The following is a 19,749-nucleotide window of genomic DNA, read 5'->3' on the forward strand; positions in this document are numbered from 1 at the left end:
TCCTAGACTGCTTTCTCCGTGCCGTGTTGTGTTTCCAGGATATGTCCGGGAAGTTGAAGTCCCCCACGAGGACAAGCGCCGACGATTTTGCAACTTCTGTCAGTTGCCTATAAAACTCCTCATCCGTCTCCTCATCCTGGTTCGGCGGTCTATAACAGACCCCGACCAGGATGCTAGCCTTGCCAGCCTTCCCGCGGATCCTAACCCACAGGGATTCAACCTTATCATTCCCAGCCTGGAGTTCCACAACATCAAAAGATTCTCTAATGCAGAGAGCCACGCCACCACCCCCTCTGTGCTGCCTGTCCCTCCTGAAGAGCCGATAGCCAGGCATTGCAGCACTCCAGTTGTGGGAGCGGTCCCACCACGTCTCCGCGATGGCAACCAAGTCGTAGCCTGCCTGCTGCACGATGGCTTCCAGCTCCTCCTGTTTGTTACCCATGCTGCGTGCATTAGTGTAGATGCACTTCAGCTGGGCCATCGCCTTCTTCCCCGGCCTAGCCATTGTTTCCCCCGGCACAGCTCCAACAAGCCTTGTTTGAGCCCCGTCCCCCTTCTTACCTAGTTTAAAGCGCTCTCTATGAGCCCCGCCAGCTCCTGGCCTAGGATCCGTTTTCCCCTTGGAGATAGGGACCCGTCTGGGGCCATCAGGCCAGGTGCCGAGTAAAGCTCCCCATGGTGAAAAAAACCAAAATTTCTGTGCTGGCACCAGCCTCTGAGCCACCTATTAACCACGCGAGCTTTCCGTGTCCTATATATCTATGCGTACACATACTTTTTCAGTTCTTTGTGTTTCTCAGCTGTTTTTGAGAGAGGATTACATACACGGGCGTGGTGTTGAAGCACAACATCCAAGTGTTCATTTAAAAAGTCTCCTGTTGGTATATTGCATGGTTAGCTACAGGCTGGGATTAATCAATTAATCAATCTGCTTAACTGATTCCTGTTCCTCAGTTTCTTCCCCCTAGAAATGGAGGTATTATAATCCAATCCCAGAGTGATTTTAAGAGGTGCTGGGGGATAACTATACTGTGGTGATCATGGTGGGTAGGAGTATTTAAACTAACATTAGGTTTCAGCTCCAAATGGAGTGAGACACTCAGAAACAGGTATCTTTTTGATGAGAAATGTACAAAATGCTTTTATTCTTAGGATTTGGCCCTGAATATTTTTTTTTTAATCTCTTTTGCTGATTTGCCATTTTTGGGTCTATTTTCACATGTTAAGCTGATTTTTTTAGTGGTTAACACATTTTTTTTTACCACTGATTTATAATACATCAAGTGTTTTTCTAATTATTTTCCTACCTATGGCTGATTTTTAAAGGTGGGAGAATGAAGGGAAATTCAAGGACTTTGAACAATTCAGGGAAACTCTAAATGAGACGTACTATTACTAGAGAAGAAAATTACCTACAAACTGGAGAGAATCCACAGAAAAGCAAAGAGGATACTGGAAAACTACCATGAGGGAAGGCTGAAGTCAATGCATTTACTTTACAAAAAAAAGAGTAGACTGAACACAGGAATGACAAGTTTTCCATTTAATTTTTTATGAACTACTTCAAGCTGAACAGTGCTCAGTTTTTCCACCTTTGCCACCGGATGGATGACATCAGCACAGCTAATCTGCAAAAGGAAGAAGAGAGTCATTTACCCCTGTCCCGTGCTGTGCCAAGATACATAAGGTATGAAGACTGTTAATGTAGTGCCCTGTTACATCCAGTTGTACCAGCTGGTCAGCTGTGTACCACATTCCTGGTGATTTTCAATAATAGCCCGTCCATGCCCATTTCCTGTGGAAGAATGTCCTTCTGCCTTATCTGCAATGATGAAGACTTCTGCTGAGCTGTTCACTGAAGCATTGCTTCAGCCTCAATGCATATAATTTGCTTTTGAAGATTTTGAAAGGTCTCACAGCATAGAACTTGCTAGTGAGTCATTCCAGATCACCTTTGCTACTGTTTTTCATCCAGCATGCTTTGGTGACCACACTATTAGGTTATATGGCCACAGCATCCCACTATTCTATTTTATCCCAGTTCTGGAAGTGTAATTTTCTAAATTTCCTAGCACTTAGTTTGTGATATTTTTCTTATGTCTTAACCCTCTCTCTGAATTGAACCTGTCCTTTGACCAGTTCCTGAGTTCTTTCATGTTAATCATGCTTCCACAGTGGTACATTCCTCTGACTCAGTGTTTGTACAAGTAAAAACCACTAAAAGGTGTCAGAACATGACTTCTGATGAGCAGTGACCCCAGAAGGACATAGCATCTCCCGCTGTAAGAGGTCTGGAAAAACAGACTTCACATACCAGTTCTTTTCCAGAATCAGCAGATATGTTCCTTTTCCTGACACCTTTTTTGCATGGAAACTGTAACCATTAGAGAGCTCTTGAATGTATTGTTTTTGCAGAAGCATGTGGAGTAGAGCAGGACTTCTGTTTGCTTGGCAAAGAAAGGACTTAACTGAAAAGTGGGCCATACCTGTGCTCTGGATGTTGCTGATCCAAGCAAACCGTATCTATTTCCATGTTCAGCAGCTGAGCTGCTAGAGAAAGGGCTGATTCTGGAGTCTCATTTCCAGACCCTGTGGGAGAGGATAGAGCTCTATTTGCTTGCAACATCTCATGCAAAATCTAGATGTCAGATCTGGAGCTCTTGACACTACCACAGCTGGTAGACCTTGCTAACATCAGTGTCAGTTCAGAGCTTTCCTTTTCTTTTGCCTATCATCCTAAAGTCCCGTTTCATTTGTATTATTCCCCCAACCTCATGTGTATGCATGAGTATGGTTAATTTTTTCCTTGGTTTTGAAATAATTTCTGAATAATTCCTTCAGTTACCAAAAAGCCATGACTTAGGGTGAATACGAAGAAATGATGCACGTGAACTCCTGAGAACAGGCAAGCTTATCCTCAGCAGCAATTAATGAGGAAAGTAGAAATACGTTGTGTTAGCTGAGCATCTTCAGAATACTTTGATGTTGTGAAAAATACTCAGAATATTTTGATGTTGATGTTGTGATTGACCTTCAGTAATGCAAAAATGTTGAGTAATTCTAAAAAGCAATGAGGTGGAAAACGGTAACTTTCTTCAGAAGTATTTGGCTAGCGTTATGTGCTAATCAATGTTACCATACTATGGTAGCTTAATTATTCTTTTATAAATCTTGTCTTGGGATATTTGTGATTGTTATGAGATTATGCCTTCACAGATTATTTTGGTAAGTCTGAAATAAATCTCTTGTGGATCAGTGAATATTTTAAAAAGCTATTTTGAAAAAAAAAAAATGAAATGCCTGGGTGACATCAATGATTTCCTGAGTTTTTAAGTTAATTGAACAAGTATGTATACTCTATCTAATTTTTCATGCTGCTGGGACATAATTTCCGTAATTATTTGAAACAGAGACTTAATTATCATTCCATCTACAGGGGAGTGAATTCATTTGGAGGTGTTATGTTGGTTCCTCTTCCTCTGGATGAGGAGAGAGGAGAAAGCTCTGGAGCACCTGAAGGTGAAGAATAGCTCATTATCAAATGCTGCCATGTCAGGCACATCAATGATATTTGGTGTGTAATATATTCATGATCTATGAAGAAACAATAAATTCCTCCACAGATGAACATCAATCTGGCAAATGTTTTGCAAAGTACTAGGCAAAGTTATCTTCATGTTCTGCGTTGCTATGTGTGGCGTGACATGAGACTGCCTAACAGGTGGTGAAATATTCTGTTGGCACTCCATCGAACCACACTGGAAACTTTTGGGTTTGCTTCTTCAGGGCTGTACTGTAAGTCCGATAATGAAGGTTACCCTGAGTCTGCATAGAGACATTTTGTCCTGGCTGGGCATTAAGGAGCCTCAGGGTAGGTAGTATCTGCACCCCTATGCATACTGGACTAAATGTGAGGGTTTCTTTCAAGCCTCAGCCAACACCTTTCTCAAGGAGGAAGAATATCTGTGAAAATGTCAGAGCTCAGTCTGGAGGAGGCAGTCAGGATTAGGCAGCTGTATTGCTACATTGAGCATATGGATTAATTTAGATGCCAAACTGCTAAGACACAAAAACAGTGGTAGCCTGCCTTGTAGATGTAACGGTGAAATGAAAGGAAAGTGTATTCACCTGTTAAGTCTTCAAGACTGCACAATGAGAAATGTGTGAGGTCTGTTACTACTCATATCAGGAATGGCTGAACTCCTGTCTCTGCCGTCATCACCACACTTACTGATGTAACTGGAAGTTGGGTTCTAAGAATGTGGATTGTAATCTTATTGCAGAGCTAAAACTGGAGCAGTTCCCCTGGACCTTGCAGATAGCTGATAGACAAGTATATTATATCAAATTGAGATCTCTCTTTTAGGTCAGATTTTGATTTCCTTCCTCTCCCATGGAAATCCTGATTTGTTCTGAAAGTTTTTATCTGGTTTTCTTCCAGGCTTCGGAAGTTACTTTCTTTTGTAAATCGCCCTTTATTTGCCTTTTTTGATTAGAAGTTACCTGGAGATGCCTATGATGCTATCAGGTTGGACTTACCAACTTCACATAAATCTACTGTAGGGACATTGTGTTTTAACACTAACACTCTTTATTTACTTAGTGCCAAAATCCATTTCTGTTATTACAAATTGTTTCAGTTTGGTGAGTTTAATCCAGACTGAAAGAAATTATTGTCCCTGGATCTCAGAACTGAGTACAGAAAATTAGGTGCTGCAATGTGGATGTAATGGGAAATAGCCTGAAAAGCATCATTACTTAAATTGAAATTCTGTTTGTTTGTTTGTTTTTCTAAGTTCTTTGATCCACTGAAAGCATACAGCCAGAGATAAATAAAATAAAACAGGATTCTGCTATATGTCCTCCATCAAACTGGATACTGGGAGAATACATGCACTTTTAAATTCAAGTCTGTTATATTGAATGTGATTTTTATTTTGGCTTTGTGGCTGTAAAGCTTTTTGCTTGATTGTTTTTTGTTTGGTTGCCATCAGGCAGAAGGAACGTCACATACTTGCTGTGATGAATCCAGAGAGACAATCTGTAAAGGACAAAGTTTACTTTTTCCAGGTAGAATTTAAATGTTTAATTAAGAAAGCAAAACTATGCTATCCACAGACAAATTAGTTTTATCTTTCTTCTCGGCCAAGGAAAAACTTGATTAATTTAGAGATAACAGAATGCCTGTCAGGTATCAGTGCTGAGGACTACAGTAGGATAAATTAATTAGGTTCCTTGTGCAAGGATGAGCTTTAGTGGTCTTATTGTGCAGGAGACAGGTTTGTTTATTTTATTGTGGCTGTTTTCAGCTTGAAAGATTTTTATCCTAAATGTCACTAGTTGACTTCAATGTTCTATTTACAGGAACTCAGAAATTAGTTTTGAAAATAAGTATATATGCAATCTACTATTTTTTGATAATTACTCAAACCCAATTTGGACCATTATTTTATTTTATTTTATTTTGAATAGTAATTCTTTTATAATTGGTTTGATGCCTCTTTTTATGATTTGAAAATGTGGTGATCGAGTGTTTTGAATGGCTGCTTTAGCTTTTTTTCCCCATTGCTCTGAAGTACTAGGAGTAGCAAGTAATTAGCGAAGGAACTAGCTGGTCACTAGGTTAATTTAAACATCAGAAGTGAAGTTATTATTAAGCACAAATCACAGCTTTTTGAGTAGGATCTTCAAGCAAATCAAGATGCTTTGCCTTCAGTACTGTAAATGGGTAAAGGATCAGATGGTTTCTGCTTTGAAAAGCTTGAAGCCCAAATAGGGCAAAAAAATGAAGAGAAGATTGGATAAATGAAGTTATAACATGAGCTAAGTGAGTTGTTATCAGGGTAGAAAATAATCTATTTCTCATTAATATATTTTGTAGGGAGTGGTATTATGGAAAGTATCTGCTCAACAGAAAGTATAGAGGATAAACCAAAAAGGAGCAGGGAAGTAGAGGAGCTGGTTAGAAAGAGGCAAATGAAAAGTGATGAGTAGAGTGTAACCAAGCCTGGATGCACAGCCAGTTTCTACAAGGCTGAGACACTCTGGTCCAAGTACTTTTCAGCCAGATGAGTAAGTTTAGGCAGAAGCAATAGCAAATGATAGGAATTTTTATTAATTCAGCAGAGTAGTTTTTTGATTTATTTGGGATGCAGTAAAGGACAGAGAAATTCAGCCAAGGATGTTACTGCTAATTGTGCTGGCAGTTAAATTTAGCTGCTCTTCAATGAAAATAAGTGATCAATCATTTCAAGAAATAAGACATCATCAGTAGCTAGAAAAGGGCAAGCAGATTGGAAAGACAATCTTTAAGATGACTTTGTTCACTCTTTCTCTTTCGTTCTGTATAACACTAATACAATAATCTGAACACAGCAGATTTCTGTATGATGCATCTCCATTTTACAGAAGGATGGCCTAGAGATTAAGACATGAGTGTAGAAAAATCAGATCTGGTACCCAGCTTGTGATCAACTTCTGAAGTTGGCACAGAAGTTAACTTCTCTTTACTGTATCTTGTTTCCTCAATGGTAAAGTGAACAAAGAGGAGGTAGTAGTGCATTAATAGATTTTGTGAGGAAAAATAATACTCAAAAGTATGTGAGGATTGTAAATGGTGCTACAATATTAATAGCTCAATTCTGCTGCCCACACATACGCTGTTGGAGTCGTGTCCTGCCTTACCTCAAGCTGCTGCTCCAGGAGAAACCTCCACAGGACTTGTGTCATGTTTGCCACCTGCACAGTGGTGTTTGAGAGATCCTGTGCCATCTGAGTTGCCTATGGGTAGGCAAATGAATCAAACTCACAGTTTCTCAAAGTTGATTCTTTGCTTTTAGGTTGGTCCTTTTTATCTTACTGATTTTTCTCCCTTTTTTTTCTCTTTGGTTTCTCACTTGTGTTTTCCTCCCTTTAAGCTTTGTCTATGTTGTTTCTCCTTTCTTTCTATTTTGTTTTCCTCTTTAAACTGCATCCCTTTCAAATCACCTATCTGGATGCCCTTCCCTATTATATACAGGCTAATCACACAGAGCAGACTGTTGAAAACTAGTCTAACAGCTTGCCTCTCCGTAGTTTATTTTTTTGAAGTACACTGCGGTTCTTTGAAGCTGTGCTAGGCTTTCACTTTCAGTGGGGATAAGCACCCTTCAGAATACATGCAGAGAGCAATGAGCCACCCTACCAGGTGAGAGGGCCCCATAGCATTAAACTCCATGCAAGTTGTCAGAGACAAGCAGGAAAAGTCCCTACCAATATATTGCCACAGCTGTTAGCATCCATTCTCTTCTCACCAGCAAAACAAGACCTCATGAACTCCAGGTTCATCCTCAAGTCTCCTTAAATTCTCCATAAATATTACTGGCCAGCTAAGCTTTATTGCTGGACCTCTTAAAATCACACTTAAACGGAACAATAGCCAACTGTTATGTTAAATTTTGCAAGTGTGCCCAGTTACAGTAGAGCAAATTTTCTGGATGTTACAAGGGAAGTGTGAGTAATGGTCTAGCATCGTGCTGCTCTGCAACGTGCAAGTCAGTACTCTCTCTAATGTACTTTCTGGCTTTAACCAAATGACCAAGGAATAATCTAGGAGTTTGTGGCTTCATTGTGAGAGGAATCATAATGTTGTTTATTTTGTGGATCCCTCTAGAGCATTTTAACATCGTCTGGGCCATGATGTACAATTAGATTCTGTAATTTGCAGAAAGGTTATTATAATCATCTCTCATAGCATAATGTTCATATTTGTCATTTAGACTGTGTAGAAAGAGCACATTTCCCTCTTTCAATTTTGATTAAGAGAACATATCTTATCATAGGATTTTATGCTTGTCTGATTATTATTTAGCTCTCTTCTCATTTGTTATGTAACTGTTCCCATGCATCATGGTATTTTACAACACTCAAATTGCGAGCAAACAAAAGCTGACATTAAATTAACAAAAGAAAGTGTGCATGAGAAAAGTGAACCTTCATGCTTCTTGAAACAGCAAGTATCTCACCTGAGCTCAACAATAACAGGACTGTCCATCAATGCAAAAAATCCATCGGGAATTTAAAACATGACAATGCCACATCGAGAAATCATTGAAATGCAGTTTGTTAGAGTGTGGGAGGGAGTTCTGGAGAAGTGCCACTGCATACTTGCCTTGTAGCTCCCCTTGGCATCTTCTCTTGAGGAGAGGCTGGTAGATCAAATAGACACTTAGTCTGACCTGTAAAGTAGTTTTTATGCTCTTCCATCCTGGAGGATGCACTTGGTTCGTAGCAGCTACCATCTTCCATCGCCTGGGACATATTTTGTGCATTAATGCAGTTCAGGGTATGACTTTTCTTTCCTTGTGACCCTGTACAGTAGAAATCACCTCTGACATATTAAGACAGAGGTTGTGAACTCACAGTCCTCCACTAAACATAAGTTCCCAAATTGAAGTTTGCTTTGAATCTTTTATCCTCATATATGATTTATGGTGGCAGACTTCAGCAATGAAATTCAGCTGTAAATGGTGGGCAAATAAGGATTATTGTGCCAATATACGATAAGAGCTGAACAGGAGGCTGGGGAACAAATGGAAGTACAATAATAGAGATAGAAGATACATTGTGTAGCAATGAGGATTGACTGCAATTTGTTGAATGATCAGGAATTTTCTATATCGTTAATACTGAAAGTGTGCACAGCAAAACGGAGTGATAACTACAGATTAGCTAGTGTTGACCTGGAAACCTGAGCTAAGTTTAATCATTTCTTAAGATTGGTAATGGAAATGATCCAGGCTGCAGATGTTCAAGATGAGGAAAAGGAGAGTGGTCAGAGAAGGATGAGAGTATGGGTATGTCTCGCAAGTCTTCTGCTTGCTTCTCTGTCTGACTGAGATTTACTAAATTTATTGGCCACCTCCACCGCAGTTATTTCTAAATAAATAAATAAATAAATAAATAAATGAGAAAAGTAATTTGTGTTTTAGGTTGTAGAGTCATTGTTTGCTCCTTAATGATTTCAGGCATGTTTTGTTAATGATCATTGCTGTGTTGTACACACCAGAGGATCTTCTTGAGACTTCAAAAACAAGCTGGAGCATCACCCTTCCTGGTTTGGCTCCCGTGTTCAGCAGCAGGCCTTGGGATGCCTGGACTGGTTTTGCTATAAGCCAGCACCACATGAAGCAACTGCTTATCAGTCAATATCTTTATTGTAGCATCTTTCTATGTTTTCTATATTAGTCATAGTAAAATGCCCAGTGTTCTCTTTAAAATGGGTTTTCGGGCTTTTGATATTCTCTCAGTGAAAAAGGGACTCTTTCACAAAAGTTGAGTAAATATTAATGAAAACTGAGGCTTGCACAAATATTGGTCACTCTCAGCCGTTGTTTCTGTGGATTGCAAGGGTGGAAAAGCAGTTGTACAAAGGTGCGCCATAGTTATTGGAAAATTTACAGCTGTACAGTGCAGAAAGTATGAAATTCAGTCCACCTCTTGGAAAAGAGAAGTGATGGAGCCTGTTACACAGGGGCCATGGTGGGATCAAAATCTCAGCAGAATTGAAACTGAGCAATACTCTGTTAATTCAGAAATCTTTATTTTTACTCAGTGCTAAAATGTTAATTTATACTTACTGGGTATGTTTGGTTGCTGATCTCCTTATTTTACTAAATCCTGATAATGTTATATATGGTATGGTTTCTGGCTAGATCAAAAAAAAAACAAACCACACCCTAATTTGTGAAGTGCTTGCCTTGTAACTCAGTTTCCACAGCTCTAATAATAATAAGCACTTTGCACAGATACCCTGAGGCTTTAACTCATATTCTATGTAAATTAATTTCTGCAGAAATGAATACAATACTTCATATTTCTTGTATATAATCCTAAATTTGCTTTAAAAAATCTGAGAGACAATGAAGAAAAGGACTGTAAAAAATTTTAACAAGTTTCTAGGGAATCTTTCATTTATTCATTTGCTAATTAGAAAATTCTATCTAATTCCTGTGAAATACATTGTGTGTAGTTTAATGCTATTATGTGATAATCTTAAAACTTATCTCTTCCTGTCTTCTTTTTTTGACCATCTTTTGTTGTGTCTGTGCTGATGTGAAATGGAGGCAGAATAAGACTCCAGACTTTGACATCATGATAAAATAAGATATACTTTTGGGGTGGCATTTAAAAAAAAAAAAAGATTTTGAGTAGTTAAATATGAATGTGACCTCTTTGGAGAGAAGACTTTTCATTAGTTGGACTAAATGTTTAGGTACATCAGTTTAACACTCAGATATCTGTAATCCAATTCACATTCTCCCTTTGCCCGTCTTTGCAGGGGAATGACTGAGGAGCATCCTTGTACTGATTCCCTCTCTCGTTTTGCTTCAGCTACCCATGTGCTAATGGTGAGGAGGTGGGAATCTCATGTGGCTTCGGCAAGTCTTGAGTATTTGTTCTGTTTCTTGGGTTTAACACCCTGCTCTAACACTCGAGTGAGAGTCAGTGGATATGTTTTGCATTAGTTCTGTTCCAGATTTCATGCTTTGATATGTTGTCTTCCAAGCTAGCATTTATTTCTGGAACAAACAGGGTTTCTTCAACTTTGTTCCTACACTTCGCAAATACCAGCTGGGTATCATGGATCATGCTTAGCTTTTTTAATTTGACACTTTTTTTTTAACGGTTTTATGACATTGAATGCTTTATATATCATCCCATCATGTGAAACAACTTTATCTTAACATTTTAAATTTGGAGATGTGAGTTCATTTTCTGTTTGTTTGTTTGTTTCCTGTTTGGGTCCACCTGGAATTTCTGTCAGGCTGTGGTAAGCTGGGGTTCAGCTCTGGGGCCCCCTACATAAGAAGGACATGGACCTGTTGAAGTGAGTCCAGAGGAGAACCATGAGGATGCTCAGGGGTCTGGAGAACCTCTCCTATGAAGATAGGCCAAGAGAGTTGGGGTTGTTCAGCCCGGAGAAGAGAAGGCTCCAGGGAGACCTTAGAGCAGCCTTACAGTACCTAAAAGGGGGCCTACAAGAAAGCTGGGAAGGGACTCTGTCAGGGAGTGTAGTGATAGGACAAGGGGGATTGGCTTTAAACTAAAAGAGGGGAGATTTAGATTAGATGTTAGAAAGAAATTCTTCACTATAAGGGTAGTGAGGCACTGGCACAGGCTGCCCAGGGAAGCTCTGGATGCCCCATCCCAGGAGGTTCAAGGCCAGGCTGGATGGGATCTTGGGCAACCTGGTCTGGTAGGAGGTGTTCCTGCCCATGGCAGGGGGGTGGAAATGGGTGCTCTTTAAAGTCCTGTCCAACCCAAACCATTCCATGATTCTATATGTTCTCCTTATGACTTGTCATATACTATTTCGTAGTTGGGTAAGTTGAAATGTAATCACATTTACGTCAAACTTATCCTACTGTATTTCTTTTTTTCTCTTTTATTTTTCAGATGTGTTCTCATCATGTACCTCATAAGACACTTCTTTCAAATCTTGTATTTTACATTGAGCAAATACTTTTTTCAGCTTTGTGAGCATATGCTGAAATCCTTATGAAAATTTGCACATAGGTGACTCTCATATGGTTTCTTCTGAATAGTCTGTTTTCATTTTAATCAATTTCTGCCCAGAATTACCATCCTGAAACTACTTTGGGAATCTGCACAAATTATTTATGCATTCTGAGTTTCTTTTACAGGTTGTAGAAGAAAAAAATGATTGTATTTTAAAAAGTGTTGTAGAACAATGTTGTAGGTGCATGAGTTTGCATCTGCTGAGATCCTGAGCGCTTTGCTGTTCTCTAAAGATTTAAGGTAGTGACTTCATGGCAATGGTTTTTGACTCTCAGAAGTGTTTGTTTTGCTTTTCATACTGGAGTTACTCTGTAATATCCTTAATTAATGATACCTGTGGTAGGTTAGATTATCTTAGTCTTTTCAATCTGGTAAGTCTTTGTGAATTTATGATAAAGTCTCGCCCTGGGTATTCCTCTCTGAGCAATCCTGTCTTCCTGCCTTGAGTGATTTTGATTGTGTCTGTTATTCTTTAAGAATATGGATGTATAACTGGGGGTGATGTACGTGGGGATGTCTGATGAGGCTACTAGCAGTTTCTGTTCACTCTGATACTGCTGTGCAGGGAACTGAGCTGCTCCTGAGGCAAATCCCGGTTTCCTGTGATTTAGATCGGAAAATCAGTTTCTTTCTTTCTCTCTCTACTTATTTATTTATTTATTTATTATTTTTTCCCTTGAATTACCATAGTTTGGGAAACTATTTTAGGGAAAGATGGATAGACCCATCATGGTCACTGCCTCAACCACTATTATAACACTGTCATCCTTACCACAAGACATAAGTTTTCAACATAATCAAGCTTACTCAGTCTTATCTCTTTTGTTTTGTATCTACTATATTAATTTCCTTTCTTTGGCATATTGCAGACACTTAACTTCACAGCCATTGTACAATTGATCATTTTAATTCAAGATAAGCAAATTATTGACTCTTTCTTCCTAACAGTTAAAATCCTCACATATCTGAAATGTATTATTTTTGGTAAATGAAAGTGCTTAAATGACTTAAAATAGGAAGTGTTCAGTCTTATGTCCTCCAAAACGGTTACTGAAGATGCAACATCCCCGAATGGAAATATGACATTTATGAATATCAGACAATGCTTGATGTCCTTCCCCAAATGTTGTGTTTGGGTCAAATCTGTCATTTATCTCAGTACCGCATTACCAGGCAGACGGTTTCTGTACATGTATTCACTCAACAGAATTGAGACCATCAGATCAAATTTAGCTTTTACTTCATTTTCTTAATAATTGGACTTAATTATTTAGTTTGTATATTTTTAGCAGCAAGTTGGTTCAATACTGGTATTTGTTTTAGATCCTTAGCATAATTCAGTGCATTAAGCATACTGTACAGTATCACATTTGGAGATCACAGTTAAATCAGGAAAAAAAAAAGCAACTGTTTCAATTTTTTTTTTAATGTTATTTTAACAGAAGACTTACTGGTAGTTGATTTAGGCTAATTAAATGAAATATGGGGTAGGTTTTTTGCCTTTTTTTTTTTTTTTTGGATAGGGTGAACATGTTCACCAAATATTTTTTGCTGTCTTCAGACAACTGCAGAGTACTTGACTGTAGAATGTTTCTTGATTCAATTCATGTCTGCCTCATCACTTTTTCTATGTAATTTAAATAAAAATTTAAATGGTATAGGCTGTTGATACACATTGATGGATGTTCCTAAACCTAATCCCAAACATTATTTCTGTGTTGCCATGCTAAGAATATATATGTTATATATTATATGTTACATATTATATGTTATGTATTATATATATATACTAGCTACCTGCCCTCCTTGTGTCCAGGGTGCATTCTAGCTCTATGGACCATGAGATGCTCAGCAATAGCTTTGCTTCATTTGCCTTTCCTTTCCTTAATGTCTGAATCCAAATCCGCAATATGGGTAAGTGACCACATGGACCTAAAATAAAATATTATCTACTTAACTGTCCAGATCTCCTTTCTTTGGCACATTGTAGAGCGCTCCAATGCTGTCGTAAAGCACTATTTACTCGCCCTTCTCCTGTCCTCAAGGGCCACCAATAAACTGAGCTATTCCTGTTACTAAATCTAATCCTTGTATAGAAGGGTGGTTGAACTAAGGCTTCAGAGAGAGGTTAGGCACATGCTGCTCCTGTGCACAGCCTTCATTTTACCTTTAAGGACCATCAGATGCATTCTGGTGACCTGGACACTTCAAACCAGCTTTCTCTTGACCAGTATCTAAGCCTAATGCTAGTAGGCTGATTAAAGAGGTGATCACATGGGAAACACAATAAAGTGTTAGGTCCATGCCACATCCTAATTCTTCAGGGTGCTGGGTATTTGCTACTAACCTGGAGCTGTCTACTTTCCTTTTTGTAGCCACAGCCCTAGCCCTAACCTAGACCCTAACTCTAATTTTGACCCAAGATCTCCATATAACAAGATGAAAGATGTGTCTGAAATTTATTTCAGCCTGTCCACAGGGAGGTTGGAGTTAGAAGAATCCATGTGTAATGTAGATAAGCCTTCATCTAGTCTTCATTCTGTTCCAAAGACACCCTATAAGTACGTGACCAAACTGGGTCATAATAATAACTCAACTGCAAACTATAGACTTTTGACAACAGACTTCTGCTTTAAGACAGAAGTGCACAAATGAGTGCTGAAAGGTTCAGCAGAGATCAGTTTGAGGACACCTCAGTCTGGTGTCCTCTCTGACTAGCGGTAAGTTATGGTTACAGTCAGGAAAGGGTTGGTTGTAAAAGGCTGTGCTATTCATTCAGTGGTCAATGTGGCTAGGTGAAGGATGGGAGCTAAAGAGACCTCTGAGGAATGGCTTATTCCAGCTTCAGTCTGCTCAACTGTCTCTCTATGGGGTCATGGGGTTAGTGTTAGGGTTAGGATTGCATTTAGGAAAACAGTGAGTGAGCCCTAGTTGTCTGTGTGTATTGCATGGGCTGCAGGACTTCAGTGAGGGTAAGTATCACAAGTATAGTCAGCTAATGCCAAGCCACTGGCCAGTACTTTGAGTTCCAAACGTGTGATACTCCTGTAGTGAGCATTTACATTCTGATTTGGGTTAGGATTAGGAAAGCTGGGAAGCTATGTCATTGTATGTTATTAACCCTGAATTAAAATTAGAGTTGCTGTTTGCAGAAGACAAGTTCAAACACTGCCTCTTAGTCTCAGTTGAGAAAAATACATGAAGAGAATTTAAAAGTAGCAGATAAGATTAAAAAACAAACAGGAAAAAAGTTGAGGTGCTGTAAGAGATAGGTTGTTCCCTTCTGAACCTGAGCATGCATCTGGAGATATGGATGTGTGCCATTAGTATCTTGGGAAAGAGGAAAGAGTTTTTCATGACAACTTTTTTGCCCTGTTTTGTTACTTATGTTATGGATCTTTCTGACTCTAATTAATGTGCCTGCACTTGTTCCTGTGAACACAACTTGAATGTATTGCCTTGGCGAGGAGGCTTACCTGACAGCCGGCTCTTTGAAAAGGAAATGTTGGATTTTCAGAGAGCCGCCTGGCGCAGATCAAAGCCATGCTGCAGCTGGGGGCAGGCTGTTTGGCTCATCGGTGACAGGGAGCATTGTGAAGTCCTGTGATGATTTGAAATGTTAAATTAAATGATTCCTCTGTAAAGCCATCTGTGATACTTTTTTAATATTTTATGAAGAGATCAGTGATGAGAGCACATGAGATTTTTGGGAATTAAATGCAACCCAGAATGCCCAAATGAGCCAGGGGAATGAAAAGTTAAAACATAGCTACAGGCAAGAAAAGTCTTTTTTTTTTTTTTTCTTTTTCTTTTTCCCCCTCTCAGATGTCATTCTTTCTGTCTTTCTGCTGTAAATATGTCAAAACTTCCCTGAAGTTTCACATGTCACTTGCACGGGTAGTGTTGCATCACCTTTGTGATCATTTTTATTCCTGGTTTCCACTGTGGCAGTGCTCTCTGCACCTTTGTGCACCCCGGTTTTTGTGGCTCCAAGCTGGTTGGGGTTGAGAGGCAGATGGTCCGAGTCAAAATATGCCAGGACTGGGACTGTTTGTGTTTATATATGTGTTTATACTTGGACTGCTGATGTATTTGTTCATGGCATCAGCTACTTTTTCTTTTTGGGGGGGGGGGCGGGGGGGAGGAGGGATAGGGGGAGGTGATTTTTTTGTGTGTTTGTTTTTTGCTTTTCCTGTGAAAATGGAAAGTTTGGTTTCTTTGCCTTGGGAGAACAAACTAAATATCACTCCCTGATATGTTTTATCCCTCTAACAACATTCTATAAAGTTTTGGGGGGTGTTTGACAAGAAAGGTAAAGCCTAATTGCTCCTACATGTAAGTCTTTAATGTTAAAATGAACTGATAATGCTTTGATTTAATAACAGAATGCATTTGTTGTAGTTAAACAGAGTGTAAAGTGTAGCAATATCCAATTACTTTTGAGATTACTATCACATGAATAGCCCTTCTGCTGACATATTGCAGTATATTTATTACCTAGTATGACAATCCACTTCAGAATTGATGGGGGGGGGGGGGCAAATATGAAACAGTAAAAGTTTTAAATAAGCATTAGCTCTACCAATTTCTCATACAGCCTTAAAATTTTTCATTCTCATTTTGCGCTAAAAATCGTGCAGATACAGATAATATTGTTGGACATAATAAACCATAAATAGTAGAAAAACTTAGCAGAACTTGATTTTTTGCTCTGTCTGAATGGGAAGAGAACTTGCTTGCATTGCCAGCAAATTTTATTTCATTCTTCCTTGTTTTGAGACCCTGGGAGTCTCTGCTAAAAGAAAAATTGCTTCATTAAAACAAACAAACAAAAAACACACATGCACCCCTCCCAGGAACTCCATACTTTGAAGTAGGTTTACACACATCATGCTTCTGCCCATGCACATAAGATGCTTCTCGTTGTCTATAGTCATCCTTTTTAATTTTTGACAAAATAGTTTCCCTTATAAACTTTGGAAACAGTAGTGCATGCAACACTTCAAAAATAAAATACTATTTAAGCCTAACAGCAAGAACAAAAGTGTTGAAAGTAACAGCATTTTTGTTTTGTGACACTGACATTAATCCTTTTTATTTTTTTCCCCAATATAGGTACTTCAAAAACTAGGAAAAGCAGATGAAACAAAAGATGAACAATTTGAAGAATATGTACAAAATTTCAAAAGACAAGAGGTCAGTTACTTTTTCAGTTTCTTTAATTGTCTCTTAAGAAGAATGCACTGTATTTTAACTTTTGATTTTGAAGAAGGTGTTGCAGGGGAGAAAGTAAAAGAAAATGTTTTGAACCATATTGGTGTAAGATTTTGTTCAACAGTTTTCAAACAGAAAAGAATGATTGGATTTGTGTGTGCAAATATGTAAGATGTGCATTCATATTAAATAGCTATATTCTAATAATGTACAACGCTGTCATGCCAGAACTCCTTGGGATCAATGAAGTGTATGCACATTTTCAACAGTGTAATTGAGAACAAAACCCAAACCCAATGTGATATAGCTTTGTAGTTGCCTTGTTACAAAGAAATAATTTATTTCCTTGGTTTCATTTTGTGGGTTGTTTTCATCAATGGTATATAATAATACTAGTTTTATATGAAGTGAACAGCAGAATAGTTTTAGACTGCTGTGTGTTGTTACGCTCCCTGTTAGTGCAGGGATGACAAGATCTGTGGTGGCAGTGCTGATGAATCACTCCTGGGGAGCAGGGTTCAATTATAAACACATATGAAAACAAAGGTGCCCTTAAGAGTTTATAATCTGCTCCCAGTGCAATGTTAAATTCTAACCTCTATTACTCCTCACTTTGTTGGACAGACTTTTCAGCTCCAAGTTGATTAATTGCAATTAATTATATAGCAGCATTCTAGTACAAATTAATGCCTACCATGAGCTGCATTAATGCCATCAAGAAAACAATCTCATTATGTAAGTGTGAACTGAGGTATCAGTAGCCTTCATGAGCTATCTTTTAAAGCTCATATGTAAAGGTACTGAAGGGTAAGAACTACTTCCACACTTTACGTGATGTAAAAATTTGTTCATTTTAGGGTTTTCAATTCCTACCCTGAGTCAGTCCTGTCTACCACATGCATTTCTGTCCTTTCCACATAAACACAAATCATGCACTCTGATTTGCTAGGGCACTGACTAACTCTTTTATATCTTATGGTGACTTAGCCATTATTTTCCACTGTCTGTCTAGAGAAAGAGAGGGAGGTTTGGGGAGTAACTGGGCTGGGCAGATGTCCATTCTTCCCCCAAAATGATGATGATGGGAAGTAAAGAATCTGTTTCTCTAACGAGGGTGGTTCCTTCCTCAAGGTCAGGAAGATGATGGGATATAATAGGGCTGAAAAAACACTGAGAAGCTTTGAAGCCCTGTAGAGTTTTCATATTTTCCCTTTTCTTCCCCATCCTCTTTTCCAAATATGCTGAGATATCAACTGAGCATTTCTTTCTTTCTGATTTTCCTTATATTGCTTCTTATCCTTGTTTTCAATATCACAGCTGTTTGAACAGCTAGTAACTGTGTTACTAGAAATAAGGTGCATCTGTAAGGCTGTTATTGGGTGGGAAAGGAGCGGCTGGAGCATCCCCATGAAGAAAGAGAATTCTGTGAAATGTATTTTTAGCTAAAAGAAAAAAACTGAGTCAATTAAAAATGAAGAGAGATGAAAGAGAAAAACCTTTTTTTCAGCAAAATTATGTCTCAAGTGTTTGTTTCTTCCAAGGGCTAAGGAGGATCTTAACATTCCTTCATTTTTATTTCCTTCTCCTTTGATGTACTTAGAGACAGTAACAAGCAGTCAAGGACTCTACAGGAACTGAAAGATATTAAATCGATGCAAATGTGACTTGGAGCTACGGGAGGAACTGGATAAGGAGGAGTGAGCACTGAGGGAAATACTACAACTCTTTTGAGTGGCACATGCAGTTTAGGTTAGGTCCACTGGCATACCAAATGAGAGAGATCATTCGTACATTTATGACACTAATGACATGTGTTACTGTGTTCTGCTGGGCTTGTTCTCAGAGAATTCTGTTTTGCACAATTCTTCAAGTACAAGAAGGAAAAATGATGCTAAAACTGCTTCTGCCACATGCACAAATAAGAAGGATATAAATTGCTTAATTTTTCTTCGTTTCTTCCACGCTTTAATCTACAACTGACTAGGAAGGCAAAGATTTGAAACATTACAATGTGCATCTAAATTTATCACTCATATTGATCAACACCTTGCAGAAATGCTGTCCTCTGTGGACTCCTTTTCTTCTTGGTTTATATTCAATCTTGCTTCCAAGGTTATCTCTGCAACTCTAGAGCCTTTAGAAAAAGAAAAAATAAATTCAAGGTATTAAAGAGTAAAAAGGCAGCAGGGGTGATTGATCATTGTGTTCAGGTCCACACAATTGTTGGTGTGGGCCATTCAGGTGGCTTCCCAGTCAGGTCTTCCTATGACAGAAGCAGTCTGAGAGATAGTCCAAACTTTACTTTGTTGCTTGCAGTCTCACTTAGCAGTGATTTGTCTCTATTTCCTGGTCATCTCACTTACCTACACTTGGTTTTGAGGAAGACTGTTACTTCAGATCTGTGTCTTTCTAAGTTGTTTGTAGCAGCTGGTGCCTTTCAGGCTTTGGGTAAGTTCAAAGCTGTGAAAATGGACTGTTGTTCTTGCTTCCCTACCTTACTGAACCTGTGTCACTTGGGAGGTCAACTGGTATTATGGATAGAATTATTCTTTTATTGATACTCTCCAAAGATCAGAAATGAGGGCTCCCAGTTCAGCTCAGGGAAAGCAGAGAAAGAGCATAGTGCTCATAACCCAGGAAGCAGGTAATGCAGAAACCGAGATCTTAACAATTTCTGCCTGCATAGCAGATTGGTTGATGGGTATGCACCAAATTGAGCAGCAGGTTCAATGTAAGGATACATCCAGCGGATCAATCTTCCTTTCTGTAGGAAAACATCACTGAGGCTCCCCAGTGGTCTATTTCCATCTCTTTCTGAATACAGCTGGATAAGGTCCCCTTTTGGACATGAAGCACAGAGCTGAATTATTGGATGAATCACCATGGAGAAACTGAGTCATTCCATGTCTGGAGAGAACAGAGCACAGTGGCCTTGCAAAGCCTCTGGATTTTCCTGTCAGAAGCAGTAAGCTGCTG

At 38.8% G+C, this 19,749-nt stretch overlaps 1 protein-coding gene across 5 annotated transcripts in view; it reads left to right on the top strand.

Annotated features, from left to right (window-relative positions):
- Window positions 1-19,749, top strand: part of AMPH (amphiphysin) — a 131,175-nt gene that overhangs the window by 41,080 nt on the left and 70,346 nt on the right. For all 5 annotated transcript variants that reach the window (XM_080582224.1, XM_080582225.1, XM_080582223.1 and 2 more), the window contains exon 2: window positions 16,675-16,755. In XM_080582224.1, coding sequence (XP_080438350.1) covers window positions 16,675-16,755 — 81 coding nt within the window. The remainder of the gene's footprint in view (window positions 1-16,674; window positions 16,756-19,749) is intronic.

Source organism: Anser brachyrhynchus, assembly GCF_964034855.1.
Source record: "Anser brachyrhynchus genome assembly, chromosome: 2".
In the NCBI taxonomy this organism is placed as follows: domain Eukaryota; kingdom Metazoa; phylum Chordata; class Aves; order Anseriformes; family Anatidae; genus Anser; species Anser brachyrhynchus.